Source organism: Archocentrus centrarchus, chromosome 14, assembly GCF_007364275.1.
Source record: "Archocentrus centrarchus isolate MPI-CPG fArcCen1 chromosome 14, fArcCen1, whole genome shotgun sequence".
Lineage (NCBI taxonomy): Eukaryota > Metazoa > Chordata > Actinopteri > Cichliformes > Cichlidae > Archocentrus > Archocentrus centrarchus.
Window position 1 is genome coordinate 28,597,696 of NC_044359.1, and position 21,104 is coordinate 28,618,799.

The window sequence follows — 21,104 nt, forward strand, 5'->3', positions numbered from 1 at the left end:
TTTCCATTTATGACATGCTTAGACCAGTATCATTCAAGATGTTCAGGAGAGACTGAAGTCAATACTTCATAGCTATTTTTTTCTTTTAGCATCACTTTTTTTTTTTTTTTTAAACTTTGGAACCTTTTCCCCACCTAGCTCTCATATGTTTCTTTTTTTATGTCCTTCTCTCCTCCAGCTTAATTCAGTTCAAATCATTTTAGTAAACCTAGGAGTAAATTAACAGAACATGGCAACCAATTAGTACCACTCTAGTTGACGTGACGCTCACTTCTTTCATTTTAATGTTGTCGATTAGGTTGTTAAAACAAGTTAGATGTGATATTAAAAAAATAAAAATTAAAAGCATACTGCAAAGTGTGTATTGCAAATGTGGTACATTAGGAAATAGAAAGTGGGCCTGCCACTTACATTTCCTTGATCACAGCAGATTTAACCAAGCAAACATTTAAAAAAAAATCCTATAGTGAAAAAAAAATTAAACTTTTTTGTTTGTTTCATTAATTAAAGCTTATAAATATCAAAGGCTTTCAGTCTCAGTGGGGAAAAATGACAACTTCCAAGTTTTTCTAGTTTTAATCCTAAGAGGGCTGAATATTGTTTCAGAAAATTCCCAAGTTAAATAAAACTTAAAAAATAAAAAAATAAACACGTAATTAGCTCAGGGCTGTGTATGCTAATGGATTACACCAAAGGTAGGACTGCCAAGGATGACTATCAATGAAATGCCCCTTTAAGGATTAAGATGTTACAGAGCATGCCAAGAGTCTACAGCTAAACCTGACTTGAGGGTTAATGATTGTCATTTGATGCTGCCTCTGTGACCACACTCCTCTGACTCCAATCAATAGTCATGTTAATAAGCAGCACAAATACTTGACACACAGCCCCCTCTCAGTGCTGGTTGAATTGTTGTATTGATCCTTGCACTTCTATTTTAATTCTAGCATTTCTTACAAAAGAAGCAAAATGCAGCAGGCATTGACCCTGGCTAAGGGTGGCTGATGAGGGAGGGAATTAAATTTGTTTTGTTGGCGCTCAGTGACCACTGGTGCTTGCTTCAGATGGAAGTACCACAACAAAGATGGAAAAATTTTCAACAAAAGCGAGTCTCAACACTTTTTGTGGAAACAAAAGTTCCACTTATAAAATTCTTTGAAGACTGTAATCAGTGGTGTTTCAACAAGGTAATGTTTAGGCCATTCCGTGACTCGAGTACCAAGCAGCCCAAACAGCAAAGGACAGCAGATGTGTCACAGGGAAACGAGTCTGACTGAGGAATGGGAGCCAACATGGGCTTGCTGCCTTTAATCAGCTTGAGACGAGGCAAAAGGAAACCTTCATCAGCCTGTGCTGTGGGTGAGTAAGTCAGGTCATAAAGAAGGCCAGTTTGATCTTGATGAGCTTTTCAGGGCTTTGGCGAGATGAGTTTTCATGGCGCCTTGCAATCCTGAGAGGAATGCTTTCAGGTGACACTAATTGCTCCTCCACCCAGCTAGCTGTCATAAAGGAAGGAATCTGTCTGGCAGAAGGTGAAGTTCCCCATTCACCCCCCCCACCCCCCACCCCCCCCCCACCCCCACCACACACACACACACACACACACACACACACACACACACACACACACAGGTCTTTTAGTCTCATGATGAGAGTGGGAGGGTAAAGATGCATGCTTGAAAATATGAAGAGTAATCAGTAATGTATGAATTTAAATCTATGCAAAAAATGAAGTGTAGCAAATAAACTGACGTGTCAAGGTCTGAGAGGCTTTGAGAGGGTGAAGCTGCTTTATTAAATGGCAAGAATCTCAACTCATGAAATGGCTTCTAATGCAAAGGCTTGTAATGTCTGACTGACTGTAAGCAAAAAGCAAAGAAAAGCCATATGTAATATTTAACTTAACTTTATTTAACTAAGGTGGTTGCATTAGGTAAACTCGAGAGCATGAAATAGCAAGCTCAAATTAAACACAAGGGACAATGAGCAAGTTATTGTATGGAGCTTCTGGCTCCTGCACATTCTCATTAACATTCAGCATTTGCTGATTGGTGAGAATCCATTGTTTTAGACAGCAGGGCAAACAGGAAATGGCCTTGACTGTTTTATGTAGAGGTGAATGTTCAATTAAGATAATGTTTTTTTCATATAATGAGCACTGTAACACTTTTTTTTTTTTTTTGCACAAATTTATCAGGCGATAGACAAAAATTGCCAATTGGATGTGGTGCCAAAGATTATTCAAATGGGAGGTGGGGTGGGGGGGTGCATTTCTGGTATGTTCCAGTTTATAAGCCTGTGGATTTTATCATAGTAATTATGATACTGCAGCTGGTGAGTCCGGTGGCTATTGATTTATTGCCCCCAGCGGCGGGGTCATTTAATTTCCATGTATAGTGGTAATATTTTGATTACATACAGCTCATTTCTGCATAAGCAATAGCTCCTGTGAGTCAGTGTAAATGTTCATTACTTTTTGCCACCAGATGTTTTCAACAATAAAACATCAGCGAGAGCAAGCCTCTGTGGACACTTAACTCATCCTGTGGATAAATTAATACGGCGCTCACGTCTCACATGTAAAAAGTCCGATTTGTTTGATATAGTGTTTCTTTTAGTACACCAGAAGAACTATTTGTGTTTTGTCCAAACTGTATTTCTTCTTCACTTTTTCAATCTTCATGTGTATTAAAGCAGAAAGTAATCCCCCCCCAACCCAACTGTATAAAATGGATTATTAGATTGTGTCTAATATTGGACTAAATGTACAGTATGATACCATCACAGATTGAATACCATGCCAGGCTATTTTCTGTTTGAATGTGATAACATGCCACTGCACGGTCATGGGTAACACACCAAGATCAAAGTTTTTCATTCCTGCAAATACTGTTGTCTTTTGAAACATTATTATATTATATTTTCTTTCATAGTTTTTATTCCAAGTGCCATTCATGGCCTGCCAATTGTACTATAGCCTTGCAGGATGGTGTGTTCATTACAGTGGCTTGATTGAAAAGACCCAGGGTAGAGGAGAGAGGTGACCTTCTTTCTTCCTCTCATTTTGAATCGTCGCTGGAAAAAATATTGGACCAAGGGTTTGGAAAAAGATAATGCTCTAAGAGAAAGTGCAAGGCCAGTATTGCATTTTCCTATTGTCCATAGCTTATTCTTGTGTAAGAAAAAAAGAAAAGGGAAAAAATGATATTCTTTCCTTTCTCAACATAATTCTCAAAATGGAACAGCATACTGTATAGATGGCATCCTGTGATAATGATGTGGTTGGTGCAGAAGTGTGCTTGGTCAGCCAAATCCCTGGCCACACAAATGTGTCTGCTGAGGCAGAGATTCCAGCTAGGACTTACCATAATACTGCTCTCATTACAGTCCAGAGGAACACACATGTGTGTGTACACACATGCGTGTACGTGTGTGTAAGTGAGAGAGTGAGCCCCCATGGGCATTTGGCTGTAGCACTGGAGAAGATAAGGTAGTCTGATGTCTCCTGACATGGTCAATGATTCATAATTGAGGCAGGACAGCTGTTGCTGGGTGCACTGACAGGTCCCAGGGTGGATGACAGATGATAGGGCCCTCTGGGGCTGAGCTATCTATCAGTCCAAATGTTCTCTGTCCACTATCTACTCACCTATCCTTCATAAGCCTCTCTGATATATGTAAACCAAGTAGTCACAGATCCACAATCTTGTTCAGCTCACTGAATATGATAAGTTGCTGCAGTATCAAAGACTACAGTGCATACCATACTGTACCTGAGGTGGACACCGAACAATTAAGAATCCAATGCACAATCAAAATGAACAGTTGTCTCCTCTGTTTTAGTGCATAAAAATCTGTTTGTAAATTTCTATTTTAAATAAGGCTACAAATGGCTCTCAAAGGAATCTTAGAAAAGATAAAACAAAAAAGTATATATATGGATTTTTCAAAACCCAAAATCTAGACTAACATGGAAACAACTAGCAGCTCAGTGTTCCAACAACTGCTATCGCAACTGCTATCGCAACTAGAGGTTGACAAGGTACAACACAGGGGAAGCCAGTACATCAGGTCGGGGGGGAGGGGGGGGGGGGGGGGGGGTCTCATCATCCCCACACTCCGAGATTGATACGCTGAATACCAGAGCAGCTGACCTGAGAGATAAGATCATAGCTAGGCTGGAAACCTGGAGACTCCGTGGACGGTTACCAAGGCTACATGAAGTACCCTTTGAAAGTCTACTAGAAGATGCGACTGTGGTGCTATGGACAATCCTTACTGCGACCATCACTAAGATCAAACCTGAGGCCTCAGACGCTGCCAAGCAAAGACTCACAGCCTTGAGTAACCACTTGAAAAGGTATACCAAAGAGATAAAACCCAGAAGGAAAAACCAGATGTTCTCCACTAAACCATCCCAGGTCTCAAGAGAACAGCTGGAGACAGAATGATACTTGAAGAGCATATGGAAGGATGCAACACATAATAAGAATGCTCAGGGGTTAGTGGATCTAAGAGTAAACCACAGCATTCTCCATGAACAGGATCCTGTAACCATCACAGTGGCAGATATCCAGGAAATAGTCTTAAATCTGAAGAATTGGAGAGCACCAGGCCCTGCATGATTCAAGCCTACTGCCTAAAGAAGCTAACTGCATTTCACGAGTGCCTGGCAGCATAAATAAACCAGCTGCTAATGGATGAGATGTACCCAGAATGGCTAACTGAAGGCTGGACAGTCCTGATCCCCAAGAATCCCCAGAAAGGACCAGTCCCATCAAACTATGTACCGGCCAATAACCTGCTTCAGCACAAAATGGAAGCTCCTGTCAGGCATCATAGCAGCTAAGATGAACAGGCACATGGCTCAATACTTGGCTCAGAAAGCAACTGGCAGACACACCAGAGGAGCAAAGCATCTACTGGTAGACAAGGTTGTAAGACCAGCCTGTGCACCACCTGGATTGGCTACAAGAAAGCCTGTGACTCAATGCCCCGCACATTCAATTCAATTCAATTTTATTTATATAGCACCAAATCACAACAGTCACCTCAAGGCACTTTATGTTGCAAGGTAAAGAAACTACAAAAATTACAGAAAAAGCCCAACAGTCAAAACGACCCCTTATGAACAAGCACTTGGTGACAGTGGGAAGGAAAAATTTTCTTTTAACAGGAAGGAACCTCAAGCAGAACCAGGCTCAAGAAGGAGCAGTCATCTGCTGCGACTGGTTGGGGCTGAGGAGAGAGACAGGATAAAAGATGTGCTGTGGAAGAGACCCAGAGATTAATAATAATTAATGATTAAATGCAGAGTGGGGTATAAACAGGGTAAAAAAAGGTGAATGATCTGCTTTAACACTCATCATCATAGGAACCCCCCAGCAGCCTAGGCCTATTGCAGCATAACTAATGGATGGCTAAGGATCACCTGATCCAGCCCTAACTATAAGCTTTATCAAAAAGGAAAGTTTCAAGCCTAATCTGAAATATAGAGAGGGCGTCTGTCTCCCGAATCCAAACTGGGAGCTGGTTCCACAGAAGAGGGGCCCGAAAACTGAAGGGTCTGCCTCCAATTCTACTCTTAAGTATCCTAGGAACCACAAGTAAGCCAGCAGTCTGAGAACAATGTGCTCTCTTGGGGTGATAGGGTACTTTAAGATAAGATGGGGCCTGATTATTCAAGACCTTGTATGTGAGAAGAATTTTAAATTCTATCCTTGGGAGCCAATGCAGAGAAGCTAATATGGGAGAAATATGCTCTCTCTTTCTAGTTCCTGTCAGCTGAAGGCTTTTCAGGGAGCTTTTAGGACAGCCTGATAATACTGAATTACAATAATCCAGCCTAGAATTAATAAATGCATGAATTAGCTTTTCAGCAACTCTAAGACAGGATGTCCCTAATTTTGGAAATATTGCACAAATGCAAAAAAAAGCGGTCCTACATATTTGTTTAATATGTGCATTGAAGGACATATCCTGGTCAAAAATGACTCCAAGATTTCTCACATTGTTACTGGAGGACAAAGTAATGCCATCCAGAGTAAGGACCTGATTAGACACCATGTTTCGAAGGTTTGTGAGGCCGAGCACAAGAGCTTCAGTTTTATCTGAATTTAGAAGCAGGAAATTAGAGGTCATCCAGGCCTTAATGTCTTTAAGACATTCCTGCTGTTTAACTTGTGTGTCATCTGGCTTCCTTGATAGGTAAAGCTGAGTATCATCTGCATAACAATGAAAATTGATGGAATGCTTTCTAATAATCCTGCCTAAGAGAAGCATGTATAATGTAAATAAAATTGGTCCTAGTACAGAACCCTGTGAAACTCCATAATTAACCTTAGTGTGTGAAGAAGACTCCCCATTTACATGAACAAATTGGAGTCCATCCATCCATCCATCCATCCATCCATTCGCTTCCGCTTATCCTGGTCAGGGTCGCGGGGGGGCTGGAGCCTATCCCAGCTGTCACAGGGCGAGAGGCAGGGTACACCCTGAACAGGTCGCCAGCCTGTCACAGGGCCAACACAGAGAGACGAACAACCTTGCACACTCACATTCACACCTATGGGCAATTTAGAATAGCCAATTAACCTAACCCCAGTAAGTGCATGTCTTTGGAATGTGGGAGGAAACAAATTGGAGTCTATGAGATAAATATGATTCAAACCACTGCAGTGCAGTACCTTGAATTCCTATAGTATGCTCTAATCTCTGTAATAAAATGTTATGGTCAACAGTATCAAAAGCTGCACTGAGGTCCAACAGGACAAGAACAGAGATGAGTCCACTGTCAGAGGCTGTAAGAAGATCATCTGTAACCTTTATTAATGCTGTTTCTGTACTGTGATGAATTCTGAAACCTGACTGAAACTCTTCAAATAAACCGTTCCTCTGCAGATGATCAGTTAGCTGTTTTACAACTACTCTTTCAAGAATCTTTGAGAGAAAAGGAAGGTTGGAGATTGGCCTATAATTAGCTAAGACAGCTGGGTCAAGTGATGGCTTTTTAAGTAGCGGTTTAATTATAGCCACCTTAAAGGGCTGTGGTACATAGCCAACTAACAAAGACAGATTGATCATTTTTAAGATTGAAGCATCAATAAATGGAAAGACTTCTTTGAAGAGTCTAGTAGGAATGGGATCTAATAAACATGTTGCTGGTTTGGAGGAAGTAACTATTGAAGTTAACTCCGAAAGATCAATTAGAGCAAGAGTCTAAACAAAAAAGCAGCCAGACATGAAGATAAATCTTTGAGATGGTTATGAATAATTTTTTCTCTAATGTCTAAAATTTTATTTGTGAAGCAATCCATGAAGTCACTACTAGTTAAAGTGAAAGGAATACTCGGCTCTACAGAGCTCTGACTCTTTGTCAGCCTCGCTACAGTGCTGAAAACAAACCTGGGGTTGTTCTTATTTTTTCAATCAGTGATGAATAGTAAGATGCCCTAGCTTTACGGAGGGTTTCTTTTTATATAGCAACAAACTCTTTTTCCAGGTTAAACGAGCATCTTCTCAATTAGTGAGACGCCAATTCCTCTCCAGTTTACGGGTTACCTGCTTTAAGCTGTGCATTTGTGAATTATACCACGGAGTCAGGCACTTCTGATTTGAGGCTTTCCTTTTCAGAGGAGCCACAGTATCCAAAGTCGTACACAGTGAGGATGTAAAACTATTGACGAGATAATCGACCTCACTGGGAGCAGAGTTTAGGTAGCTGCTCTGCACTGTGTTGGCACATGGCACTGAAGAGCATAATAATGAAGGAATTAGGAAGGAACTAATGAAGGAATTTCAGAAAGACTTCTACTGACATAAAACTTATTCCCCACTGCTGTGTAATTCATTAAAGTAAATGTAAATGTTATTAAGAAATGATCAGACAGGAGGGGGCTTTCAGGGAATACATTTAAGTCTTCAGTTTCTATGCCATAAGTCAGGACAAGATCCAGAGTATGATTAAAGTGGTGGGTGGGCTCCTTTACATTTTGAGAGAAGCCAATTGAATCTAATAATAAATTAAATGCAGTGTTGGGGCTGTCATTTTCTGTAACTACATGGATGTTAAAATCACCTACTATAATTATTTTATCTGAACTGAGCACTAAATCAGATAAAAAGTCTGAGAAATCAGACAGAAACTCTGAGTAAGGCCCTGGTGGACGATAGATAATAACAAATAAAACAGGTTTTTGATTTTCCCAATTAGATGTGTTTTTAGCTGTGTTGTAATCAAACCTTTTCTAGCAGGTCCAGGCACAGGTCCATGATAGTGAAAGTATGTATGCTTTGAAAGTGTTTGCCACTGTATGGCTGTCCCCTCTGTTATGACACTTTCATTATGAATTATAATAAAAGTGTCACAAAAAGTGACAGTGAAAGTGAGGAGAAAGCATATTGTTCCTCATTAACTATAGTTGTAACATTAAATATACAAACCACAATACAAAATGACATAATTCAGAACTGGTTCTTTAAGTCCTTCATTTTCTAAATTTGACAGACTAAATTGCAGTTGCACATTAAATGCATTTCAGTTTCATTCCTTGAATATATGCGTGTTAATGTTAAAATCAAGGAGAATTACTGTGCTCTCCTGTAAGTCTGTAGGGAGATTTATGAGGTTATAAGACAGCCAAATAATCTAAATGATCCGATTTCCAAAACACCACAATTCAAAAAAAGAGAACTGTGCTTATGGGCTTGTAATTCTCATTACCCTCGAGAATTGAAAATCAGATTCTAAAATCATGTGTCATTCTTTTATTACTTACTGTGACGCTGCTATTTAAGGCTTCTGCAGTTATGCAACTGCTAAAAATTGCATATTAGCATCAAGCTTTTTTATTAAAATATGCATAAGTTATTCTGTCACTCATGCGCAACATCTCCTTTCTGACTTAGCTAGAAAACCTCCAGACTGGGATTGAGTTAAATCTGGTATTGATTAAAAAAAATAAAATCAATCAAACTGGCTGATCTCATGGATCATTCTGGAAAAAGTCACCTCTAAGCTCAGGCTCACAGTGTCCATCAGCCTCTGTGCTGACAGTGACTGCAGAGAGGCTGATGGACACTGTGAGCCTGAGCTTACTGAGTGACAGTTAGTCTACGTGACCAAATTCATTTTGCTGTCATCATGTGAAGAGCACTCATCCTGCCCACTGTCTCAGCTTTCCCAAGTTGCCACACTAATAATTCTGCAAAACATATTACCTCAGGGACATCAGCCTAGGGCAACCTTTTTCTGCCTCATGGCACACCTGAAACCTGAGCCCACTACCTGTGACAGTTCAGTTTCACATGCTCTAAATTCCATTTGAAAAGTAAACATTTGGATTGAACACCTGCTTTCTGGTAATTTCTTTAAGCAGTCTTAATGGTGAGTTTCCAGACTTCTTGAAGGAGATCCCAAAGCTCTTCTTTTGATGTTCGTTGTTCAGGTGATGCCACACTGCTTCAACAATTTTGAGGTCTGGGTTCTAGAGAAATCATTCTATGACTGATAGTGTTCCATTGTGTGTGTGTGTGTGTGTGTGTGTTTTTTATTTATTTATTTTTTTTATCCAGGTATACTTTTACTTCATTAGCAGCATGTCTGGCATAATTTTCATGCTGAAAAATTAAGCAGTTACCAAATTGATTGCTTTCTAGATGGCATTGCATGGTGATGAGATCAAAATCTGATGGTACTTTTCTGCACTCATAATTCCATCAATTTTGACAAGATCACCAATACCACTGGCTGAAATGCAATCCCAAAACAAGACAGACTCCCATTGAGTTTTACAGATGACTTTAGACACTGGCCTTGTCTATTAACATTTATGACAATTTTAACCAAAAATTTCAAACTGTTGTAACTGATTTTCAGTCCAGAACTTGTATAAATTGGCATACCTCAGCCTTTTCTTCCTGTTTCTGTTCCTTAAGAATGACTTCTTGACAGTTACACTTTTTAATGAGGGCTAGATGCATCTCTCAGGTCCTGTGTCGGATCTTTACTGGAATTTTTCCCCCTCATTCTTAAGGACGGGACTTTCAGATACTATTCATCATCTGCCAATAGTTTTAACAACTAGATGTGGAAATAAAGATTTGGACAATATCATGTTTGCATGGGTTAGGACTAGGGCTGCAATAATTCATCGAGTAACTCAAATCAGTTATAAAAAATCCTCAACACTAATTTGTTACTTCGATGATTCATTTAAACTCTGCAGCTCAGGTGCCACCAGGTAAGTGTGAGCGTTTCACCCACATTAGCAGCATTAAAGTTCTCCATTACTGCAATGATTTCCTCATTTGGAAAAATGACCCTTTAACACCAACTGTATCGTTGCCAACATGTTTTTCCACACCTCCACTGCTCTCTACACCTGTGTGTGTGTGTTTGTGTTTGTTGTGCTCGCTTGCTGTCAGCTTTTAGCTATCGTTTGGAAGCGGCCATTAGCAGTAGCGCTCATTCAGTACTGAGGGTCTCATCAAAAGATTTTGTATGCTTATATCCCTCATTAGGGACTAAAAATAGGCTTGCAAAGGGGATGTGTGTGAATACAACATATTACAACATTAAGTGCATGTAGCCCACAGTTTTTCAACAAAAACACTGATAACACAACAGCAGCACCGTAGGACCTGACGTCAGTTTAATGTGGAGTACACATGCGCAGAGGTGTAGCCATTACCAAGACGGTGAGCTCTGGTGGAGTGAAAAACATTTCTCTAGTGCTTGCTCCTGAAATCACCTTTAAAACCTTTACTGGAAAACAGATGGAGGGCTGGTCAAACCCTATCACACCTCCTCGCGGTGCCGGCTGGATTCCAACCAACGGTGAAGGTTTTCAACGGCAGGTGGAGCGACGCATCGGTTGAAGTATTTGCAGTCGCATCATGTATATGTCCGTTCAAGCTTCGGCGAGAACAGCTAGAGCGTCCCCCGGAGGCGACGCGCGTCGTCCTCACCTGAATGGCGTGACAAGTCAGCAAGGGCTCGCCGCCCACGGGCAAGGCGGGCTAAAGAAGTCAGCCCAACTTCGAATTGGTACCATCAACATCGGTACAATGACTGGAAGAAGCCGCGAACCCGCCGCGTCGGTCAAGAACTGCCGCATCGACATCGTGTGCATGCAAGAGATGAAGTGGAAAGGAGCGAAGGCCCGGGACATCGGTGAAGGCTTCAAGCTCTTCTACAACGGTGCCAACTCGGCTCGGAACGGCGTAGGAATTATCGTCAGCGAGAAGCTCAAGGACAGTGTGGTCGAAGTGTGCCGAGCGTCGGCCTGGCTCATGCCAATCAAGATCGACTCGGGCGAAGTGGTCTTGCAAGCAATCTCCTGCTACGCCCCGCAGACCAACTGCACCAACGAGGAGAAGGACAAATTCTGGGAGGAGCTGGACGCTCTGATACAATCGATCGGACCCGAAGAACACCTGGTAATAGGTGGAGACCTCAACAGCCACATCGGCTCCACGAGGGAAGACTTTCATCAGTGCCATGGAGGCCAAGGCTACGGCACCTGCAACAACGATGGTCAGCACATCCTGGAGTGTGCCGAAGTGTACAATCTCGCTATTGTCAATACTTTCTTCAGGAAAAGAGCATCGCACCTGATCACGTACAGCAGTGGAGGAAGGTCAACCCAGACTGATTACCTACTTGTCCGGCGTCAGGATCTCAAGCTCACCACAAAGGCGAAAGTGATTCCTTCGGAATCAATCGGACCACAACATTGCCTCCTCGTCTTGGACATGCGCCTTGACCTCAGCCAACACCACATGCCCCGCACGACCTTGGGATCGAGAATCAAGTGGTGGCGTTTACCAGAACGCAAACAACTCGCCAATGCCATTGACAACTTTGAAGTGGACTTCGACCAGCCAGTCAATGCCATGTGGTCAGACATGGCAGTGCGGATCCACGGTGTGGTGGAGGAACTTATGGGACGAACGAAACCGGGCAGGAAACTTATTGACAAGCAAATCTGGTGTTGGAACAAAGAAGTGCAAGGAGAAGAAGGTGGCCAAGAAAGCATGGTTCGCTTCCCAGGCCCCTGCCATCGATATCTGGCCCTCAAGTTGGCGGCAAAGCGAAAAGTCGCAGTGGCCAAAGCCGCCTGCTGCCAGCACCTCTACGATGAGTTGGATATTCCGGAAGGAGTGAACAAGATCTACTGACTGGTTAACTCCCACCATCAGGCCACGCTGGACATTGGCCAAGTCAAACATGCCAAGGACGAGTAACATCGAACACTCCAAGTCCCTGGTCCTGTCCCACCGATCAGCACCGCTGAAGTCGAAGCTGCCAGGAAGCAGATGAAAAATGGCAAAGCGCCAGGACCTGATGACATTCCCGCGGAGGCATGGAAGCTGATGGGATGCCAGGGTGCTGCATTCCTCGCCAGCCTTTTCAACCATATCATCGAAGACAGAGTCGCCCCCAAGGCCTGGCTGACCAGCACCACGGTGCCCATCTGTAAGGGCAAGGGTGACGTCCCGGAATGCTCCAATTATAGACCCATCCACCTCCTTTGCCACGCCATGAAGATCTTCGAACGATCATCGAGACCACACCCAATCAATGTGGTTTCGTTAAAGGCCATGGAACAACAGACGCCATCCACGCGGCCAGGCTACTCGTCGAGCGCCCCCGGGAAAAGAACCTGCGTATCCACATGGTGTTTCTGGACCTGGAGAAAGTCTTCGACCGAGTGCCCCACAACTTAATTTGGCATGCCCTGCACTCCCACGGAGTGCCCGAGGCCTATGTCCAGTGGATCCAGCTGCTCTACTGAGACATCAGCAGCACCGTCCAATGTCCAGTGGGAATCTCACCAAGTGTTTATTTTTGCATTTAAGAAAATGTTTTCTTTTTAAAAAAAAGATTATTATAATATAGCCTGTAAATACGATGAAAGACTTTAGTTTTTTTGACAGATAGGAAATTAACAATATGACAAACACAGAAACAAGAACTTAACAGAAGGAAAAATGCTTACAACTTACAGTACACTACTTATACTAATACTAAACTACCAGAAAAACAGAAAGATCAAAAAGCAGAAAAAGCACTTGGTGCAAACCTCCACAAAGGCATACTTTGGGCTGTATTTACTTTTAAGGGAATAGTATTATATTTTGTAACTATTAATTTTGTTTTCTTTGTTCTTTTAAAACATACTTTAAGAGGATTGTAGCACAGTAAAAAAAAAGTGCAAAGTTCTGGGTTTTTGGTATTTACCCTGATGAAACCCATTTTAATATACTTGATATAATTCTGAGTTTATGCCCAGCTTTCTCTTAACCATGAGGGACCATTGCAGCATTCACATTACTGCAGCTGCATCCCCAATCCACCTGTCAATCTCCTGCTTCCCTCTTCCCTCACTGGAGAACAAGACACTGAGATATTTTAATTACTCTGCTTGGGGCAGCAACTTGTCCCTGACCCAGAGTAGGCACTCTACCCTTTTCTGGCTGAGGACCAAGGTTTCAGACTTGGAGGTACTAATTCTCATTACAGCCACTTCACACTCAGCTGCAAACCACTCCACTGCGACCTGGAGGCCTCCGTGCAATTAAGCCAACAGAACCACATCATCTGCAAAAAGCAGCGATAACATTCTCAGGCTACCAAGCTGGAAGTCCTCTGCCACTTGACTATGTCTACAAATTATGTCCAAAAAAAAATTATCAGCAGAACTGGTGGCAAAGGGCAGCCCTGGTGGAGTCCAGTGTCCACCTTAAACAAGTCCAACTTATTCTCGGCAATGCGGACCAAGCTCTCACTGCAGTTGTATAGGGACTGAATGCCTTGTAACAACAGGACAGACACCCCATACTCATGCAGCTCTCCACAGGATAGCCTGAGGAACGCGGTCAGATATCTTTTCCAAGTCCACAAAACACATGTAGACTAGATGGGCAAACTGTCATGGACACTCAAATATCCTTGAGAGGATGAAGAGCTGGTCTCGTGTTCTGCGACCAGGACTAAAACGGCATTGTTCCTTTTGAATTGGAGGTTCCACTAACAGACAAATGATCCCTTCTAGCACCGTGGTATGGACTTTCTCGGAGAGGCTGAGGAGTGTGATCTGCTGATAGCTGGAGCAAACCCTCCGGCTCCCCTTCTTGAAGATAGGAACCACCACCCAGGGTTGCCAATCAAGACGCATTGCTCTATTAATTGTATTATACAATGCTATTGTAAGGCGGTCTTGGTTGACATGCTTTACAATATTGAGAGCCTTCAGGAACTCAGGGCAAATCTCATCCACCCCAGAGTCCCTGCCACCAAGGAGTTGGTTAACTACCTTAGTGACCTTGCCCCCAGTGATGGGTGAGTCATGCCCCTCATCCTCAGACTCTGCTTCCATTACAGAAGCTGTGTCAGTGGGATTAAGGAGGTCCTCAATGTATTCCTTCCACCACCTGACTATATTCTCAGTTGAAGTCACCAGCGGCCCACCCGCACTAAGCACCATGTGAGCAGAGCACCGCTTTCCCCTCCTGTGTCACCTGACAGGTTGCCAGAATCACTCGAGGGAGTCCAGAAGTCTTTTTCCATGGCCTCACCAAACTCCCACACCCATGATTTTGCTTTAGTCAAAGCCTGAGATACGTACTGCTTCACGTGCTAGTACCATATCAGCTACCTACAAATTCCTCCAGGCAAGCCAAACCTGATAGGACTCCTTCTTCAGCTTGATGGCTTCCTCCACCTCAGGTGTCCACTGTCTGGTTTGAGGATTACACCACAACAGGCATCAACCACCTTGCAGCCACAGCTCTGCACAGCAATGGCAATATGGAGCGTGGTCAATTCAGACTCAGTCTCCTCATCCCATCTTGAAATGCTGTCAAAGTTCTTCGAAGATCTTGGGGACATGATGTTTGTTATGGACAAACTGTAGTTTGCACAGTAGTCCAATAACAGAACACCACTTAAGTTCAGATCAGGTAGGATATTTCTCCCAGTCACATTCCTCCAGGTCTCACTGTCATTGCCCACATAAGTGTTGAAGTCTCTCAGTAGGACGATGGAGACACCCAATGGAGCACTCTCGAGCACCCCACCTAGCAACTCCAAGAAGGCTTGGTACTGAACTGTCATAATGGTGCATAAGGGAAAAAAAACAGTCAGTACCCATTCCCTTGCCCGAAGGTGCAGGGAAGCAGCCCTCTCATCCACTGGTGAAAACTCCACCATACACTCAGCAAGACGAAGGCATACAAGAACACCCACTCCAGTCCACTCCCTCTCACCAAGGGCAACTCCAGATTGGAACAGAGTCTTACCTTCCAATTAGTAGGCGACCTGCTCTACTTCCTGTGCCACAGCCGCCCCAATCTAGCTGATATTTCTGAGCCTCAAGTACTAGCTCAGGTTCCTTACCTACCAGAAGTGATGTTCCATGCCCCAATAGCCAGCATCGATAGCTGGAAACCAGTTCGCCAGGGCCTCCGCTCTTGGCCGCTGCCCGACATACATATATATCACACCAGACGCCTACTATGCCTCCCACGGTTAGTGGACCTACAGGAAGGTGGGCCCATGTCTCTTCTTTGGGCTGTGCCTGGCTGGGCTGCACAGGCAGGGTAAACTGCTCCCTTGGTCTTTTTTCCATAATGGTCATCTGAATCAACCCCTAGGATTACTGGGACATACAAACCCCTCCACCACGATAAGATGGTGATTTGCAGAAGGGAGAAAAGTAGTTCACAAATTTATTATGTTTTCCAACAAAAAAAAAAAGTATTATCTATGCGTTGTTAAATGATTATAGCTTGTTCCTGTAGTGTACATAAAAAAGTCATAAAATGAATCACTGAAACTCAAAAAGGTATCTCACACAAACACATTCTTGTCAGTCTGAAAAGCCATTTTTCAGTAAAATTTACATCTTTAAAAAAATGTGTACTGCAACATGATACTGATGCCATAGACTGTGCTAGCTATAGTCAGTAGCTTCATACTGGCTGGCTAGCTCCCCAAGCACTTGAGTGCCTTTAACTATACTGATAATTTCTAATTGTGACATCAGTTATATAATAATGGTAGCATGACAGATGTTTACTTTGATTACACATTATGCAGGAGTAGGTATTGATTTGTAAATAACTGGACACAAATAACGTATGTTTCAAACTGGGCAGCTCATTCTCTTTCAATACTTTCTTTAAAGATACAATGCATAATGCAACGTTGAAAGGCAGACGTGAAATGTAAAAGTGATATCAGAGGTCAAATGTAATATGATATTTGGAGAAGAAGAAGAAGAAGAAGAAGAAGAAGAAGAAACAGCCTTTATTGTCCCACAGAGGGGAAATTTGGGTGTAACAGCAGCCGCAGTTATTATAAATATAAATAAAGATATAATAATTTACACTATTAAGAAAAGAATATATATAAAATCAACAAACAAGATTAACCTTAATACTACTAATAATAACACTATATACAATGTACATGATGTGCCTGTGTGTTGAACCTTAACAGGCCGGACTATTTACAGTATATTATATATTATCCTACATTGTGTAGGTTATTGTGGTTTTTGTTGGGAGCAGTGATGATTATAAAGTCTTACAGCTGCTGGGAGGAAGGATCTGCGGTAACGCTCCTTTGTGCATTTAGGATGCAGCAGTCTGTCACTGAAGGAGCTCTCCAGCTCAGCAAAAGTTTCATGCATGGGATGGAAGACCTTGTCCATCAGTGATGTTATTTTGGTCAGAGTCCTTCTGTCTCCCACCACCTGCACTGAGTCGAGAGGACATCCTAGGACAGAGCTGGCTTTCCTGATGAGCTTGTCTATCCTCTTCCTCTCAGCTGTAGACAAGCTGCTGCTCCAACATACTGCTGCATAGAAGATGGCTGATGCCACCACAGAGTCATAGAAGGTCTTCAGGAGTGTCCCCTGCACTCCAAAAGACCTCAGCCTTCTCAGCAGGTAGAGTCTGCTCTGACCCTTCCTGTAGAGCGCATCAGTGTTATGAGTTCAGTCCAGTTTATTGTTTAGGTGAACACCCAGGTACTTATAAGAGTCCACTATCTCAATGTCCACTCCCTGGATGTTCACCGGTGTCCGTGTGGTGGGTCTGCGCCTGCGGAAATCCACCACCAGCTCCTTGGTTTTAGCGGCGTTGATCAGGAGGTGGTTCCGCTGGCACCAGTCCACAAAGTCCTGAGTCCACTGTCTGTACTCTGAGTCATCCTCACCTGTGATGAGGCCAACTATGGCAGAGTCGTCAGAGAACTTCTGCAGATGGCAGCGTGGGGAGTTGATGGAGAAGTCTGCAGTGTAGAGGGTGAAGAGGAACGGTGCCAGCACAGTTCCCTGTGGGGCCCCCGTACTGCAGACCAGCCTGTCAGAGACACAGCCCTGTGTCCTCACGTACTGTGGGCGGTCAGTGAGGTAGTCCAGTATCCACTCGGAGATGTGGTGGTCCACTCCTGACAGTTCCAGCTTGTCTCTCAGAAGTCCTGGCTGGATGGTGTTAAAAGCACTGGAGAAATCAAAGAACATGATCCTCACAGTGCTTCCAGGCTTCTCCAGGTGGGTCAGAGCTCGGTGCAGGAGGTAGATGATGGCGTCATCCACCCCGATGCCAGGCCGGTAGGCGAACTGCAGCGGGTCCAACGAAGACGACACCATGAGGTGTAGATGGTTGAGGACCAGCCTCTCGAGGGTCTTCATTAGATGCGATGTCAGGGCTACCGGCCTGTAGCTGCTAAGATCCTTTGGATGTTTGGTCTTTGGTACCGGTACCACACAGGAGGAAAAGTATAATGTGATATTTAGAATCCCCATATACCAGTATCATTTCCTTAATGTTGCAAATACAAACAAAGGCAGTAAGCCTTTGTTTGTACTGGCAACATTAGTTCTGTAAAGCTCTATATAGCATTATTATCACTTTGACCTTCAGAGTCATAGTTTACAAGTTATAAGGCTTTTTGCCAATTTTTGACAAATTAATCATGAAGTTGACCTTGGTGATGTAAGCCAAATTTTAATTGATTGTTAGCATGACCCCACTCTACTTCCCTACAAAGTTTTACCAGAATTCATTCAGAAAAATTTCAAGCTGTGTACACACACACGCATGCACACACATGCATGCAAACAACCACCTTGGCAGAAGTAAAAACTAATAGCTAGAGAAACAAAAGGTAATAATTCAGTAACTAGAAAACCAAAAACTAACTAAAAAATAGACTTGCACAGACAATCCAAAACATAACATAAAAAAAAGAAGAAGAAGAACAAAGCCTGAGTTATGAAATACCATCAAGCTACAGTGATATAATCAGAATGTCTTAGCAAACACAATGTAAAACCATGTTGTTTTATTATATAGAAAAATGAGCAGGACCTGTTGTTGTATTAAAATTTGCCTTTTACAGTTCTGCAGAGAATTGAACAGATGATGCTTCAAAAAATGTCAGTAATCCATTATACAGACAGTTTAACTACATATATTACTCCTGCGATTCCCTTCCCAGATTCAGCCGTAGATTCTCAATCCAAGACATAAAACACTGCTAATGGACTTTTCTGCAGGCAGATAGAAAACACAGAAAGTGGAGGAATTTGTGCAATAAACCATGAGTAGAATGACTCAGACATATTCTACTATTACTCAAAATAAGTCTACATCCCAGCTACAGGTTATCAAAGAAATTAAACTAAACATACCCCTCTTTAACTGTGTTGCTACACGTTTGTAAAGTAATAAGCAGGTGACCCATTTTTTTCAGAGCAACATCATTAGATTATACTTGGCTTTAAATAACAACACAACAGTCCTGTTGCCAAATTAAAAAGCTGGTGAGAACTGAATTATTCTTTAAGTAAAAAATAAGCAGGTTTATGTGCAATGAGATTTTTTTCTGGTTATTCAAGTCTGCAAATTATGTCTATTCATATTTTCAGAAGGGAAATATTAAGGGTGAATAAATAGGCTCAAACTATACTACTAAAAAAATATGCACTCACTGTAACCTTTGATAATGTGCTTTAATGAGGACTTTTGTTTAATCAAATTGCTTGGCCTCTTTTTTAGGTGCTAAATGTGAGTGTGTTGGCGGGAGAGCAGGTGACCGTGGAGGACACAGGAGGTCAACAACCCTTCATCCTTGCCAATGAATCGGTCTTGATGACCGGCCTAGTACTACGCAGCTGGAGCAACCAGATCTCTATCAGTCTTCGTAGTGAGAAACGCCACAATTCAGGATATCTCCTACTCCATTACCAAGGTGAGCAGCAGTTACAGTTGATCTGGTGCCGCATCATTCAAACACGTTACATTAAACATGACAGTGGCTTATTGATAAACAATAGCTCTTATCAGTTATTGCTTATCCTCAAGCAAAGATGTTGGGAAACTGGTGGGAGGCTGTAAAGTGGTTGACTAATTACTTTCAGAATTGTTCTATTTCAAAACAGTCTGCTGACCTTCAGCTGGCCAGTGGTGCTCACGGGCCTTTTCCATTTTAATTTTTCGTTTGCAATTTCACCACATTTCTAAAGAATCATTAAGTGTAATAAAGCAGTATCTACGGTGTCAGTCACAAATCTTGTCAGCAGAAATAGTTACTGTGTTGTTGGTGAATATAATGGCCTATAATTTTCACCCTCTCCTTCGCTTATTTTGTGTGTGACATTGATCTTCCGTGTCTGTAACAATGTCTGTTTATCTTAGCAATCACACAAAGTGGCCGCCAATTACATGCCCCATCGACTTGAGCTGACGGTGGTCGCTGGTGGACAATTCATTCTACCACATTACCGTGGTACTTTCATCAGCTCGAAAATGAAAGGGGCCATCAGAACCATGCGGCTGATGTGAGATAAATCAACCCATTGCTGTCGGATGTATGAATATCACTGTGTGGTCAGGCTGAATGATGACAGTGAGCGGTCATCACAGAACATGCAGGGTGATGCATAGCTGGGAACAGATGGCAACGAATGTAATATATTACAGTATTATTTAATATCAGTAGGTGTACTTTTCCCCCTTAACCTTTCCTGTCTGAATTTCACAAAATCTTATTATATTATATATATTAGGAAATCCTAATATATATATTGATTGATGTGGGTGAGCATGCAATATACTGCTTTTTTTGACTCTTTTGCATTGTTTAAGCACCCCAAACTCAGCTGAAGTAATCATGTGATGGTGACAGGTGGGAAAATAAAAAGAAAAAAAAAGAAGAAAATAATATATCATGTATAATATACAGGACATCCTTAAATGAAAGTCAGAGCTCTATCTCGGTATGGAAATCTTACATACTGCTCTTTTGTTTAAAAAAATCTAAGTCTAACTCTAGTTTATCCTATATTGTTCCAGAATAGGCAGACATGGCGTTGTGTTGCTCAGTTTTAACATCAGCATTCTTTTCCCTGGGCATTTACCATTTTATTTATGAAAACACTTTAACATTATAAACTTTCTGTATTATATTTCTTCTCAGCAAACACTGTGTCAAATAAAAAAATGATCGGACATGCTGCACTGTCCACCCAACAGCCTGTTTGGTTTTGATGGGGCAAATTCAGCTAGATTAATGAGAAAAATATCAGGAACAGATTTCACGAAGATTAGACACATTGGAGTTACGGAAGATATTTCAATTTGTGTTCTTCTGCTTTACAAGCAGGGTATCTTCTTGTCCTTTACAATAGGCTGTGAGAAATGTAATTGGACAAGCGTGGAGAAGCAGATAGAACTGTGGAGAGACGCATCTCAGCTCAGGGTAATTAATATTTGCTACAGTGCGAGCTCTGCCTGTGATGGCAGACTGATGGATCTGTCTATAACATGAGCAGTGTGACACTTGGAAAATAACTTAAGGTGTGCTTTACTGTTTATGTTAAGAGAACATCAAGTGTGGGAATGAACAGGGGCTTACCACTTTCCTTGTATTTTCTGATCAGCATCTTTTCCTCAGTGTACACACATACAGTATGTCCTAATCTAGAATTGAAACTACAGCACCAGTCAAAAGTTTGGGCACACCCAGTGTGTCCAGACTTTTGACTGGTGCTGTATAATTAATAATAATGTCTTAAGAGAATATGTCACCT

At 42.3% G+C, this 21,104-nt stretch overlaps 1 protein-coding gene across 3 annotated transcripts in view; it reads left to right on the top strand.

Annotated features, from left to right (window-relative positions):
- Window positions 1-21,104, top strand: part of LOC115791704 (seizure protein 6 homolog) — a 109,098-nt gene that overhangs the window by 60,339 nt on the left and 27,655 nt on the right. For all 3 annotated transcript variants that reach the window (XM_030745913.1, XM_030745914.1, XM_030745912.1), the window contains exon 4: window positions 19,072-19,264. In XM_030745913.1, coding sequence (XP_030601773.1) covers window positions 19,072-19,264 — 193 coding nt within the window. The remainder of the gene's footprint in view (window positions 1-19,071; window positions 19,265-21,104) is intronic.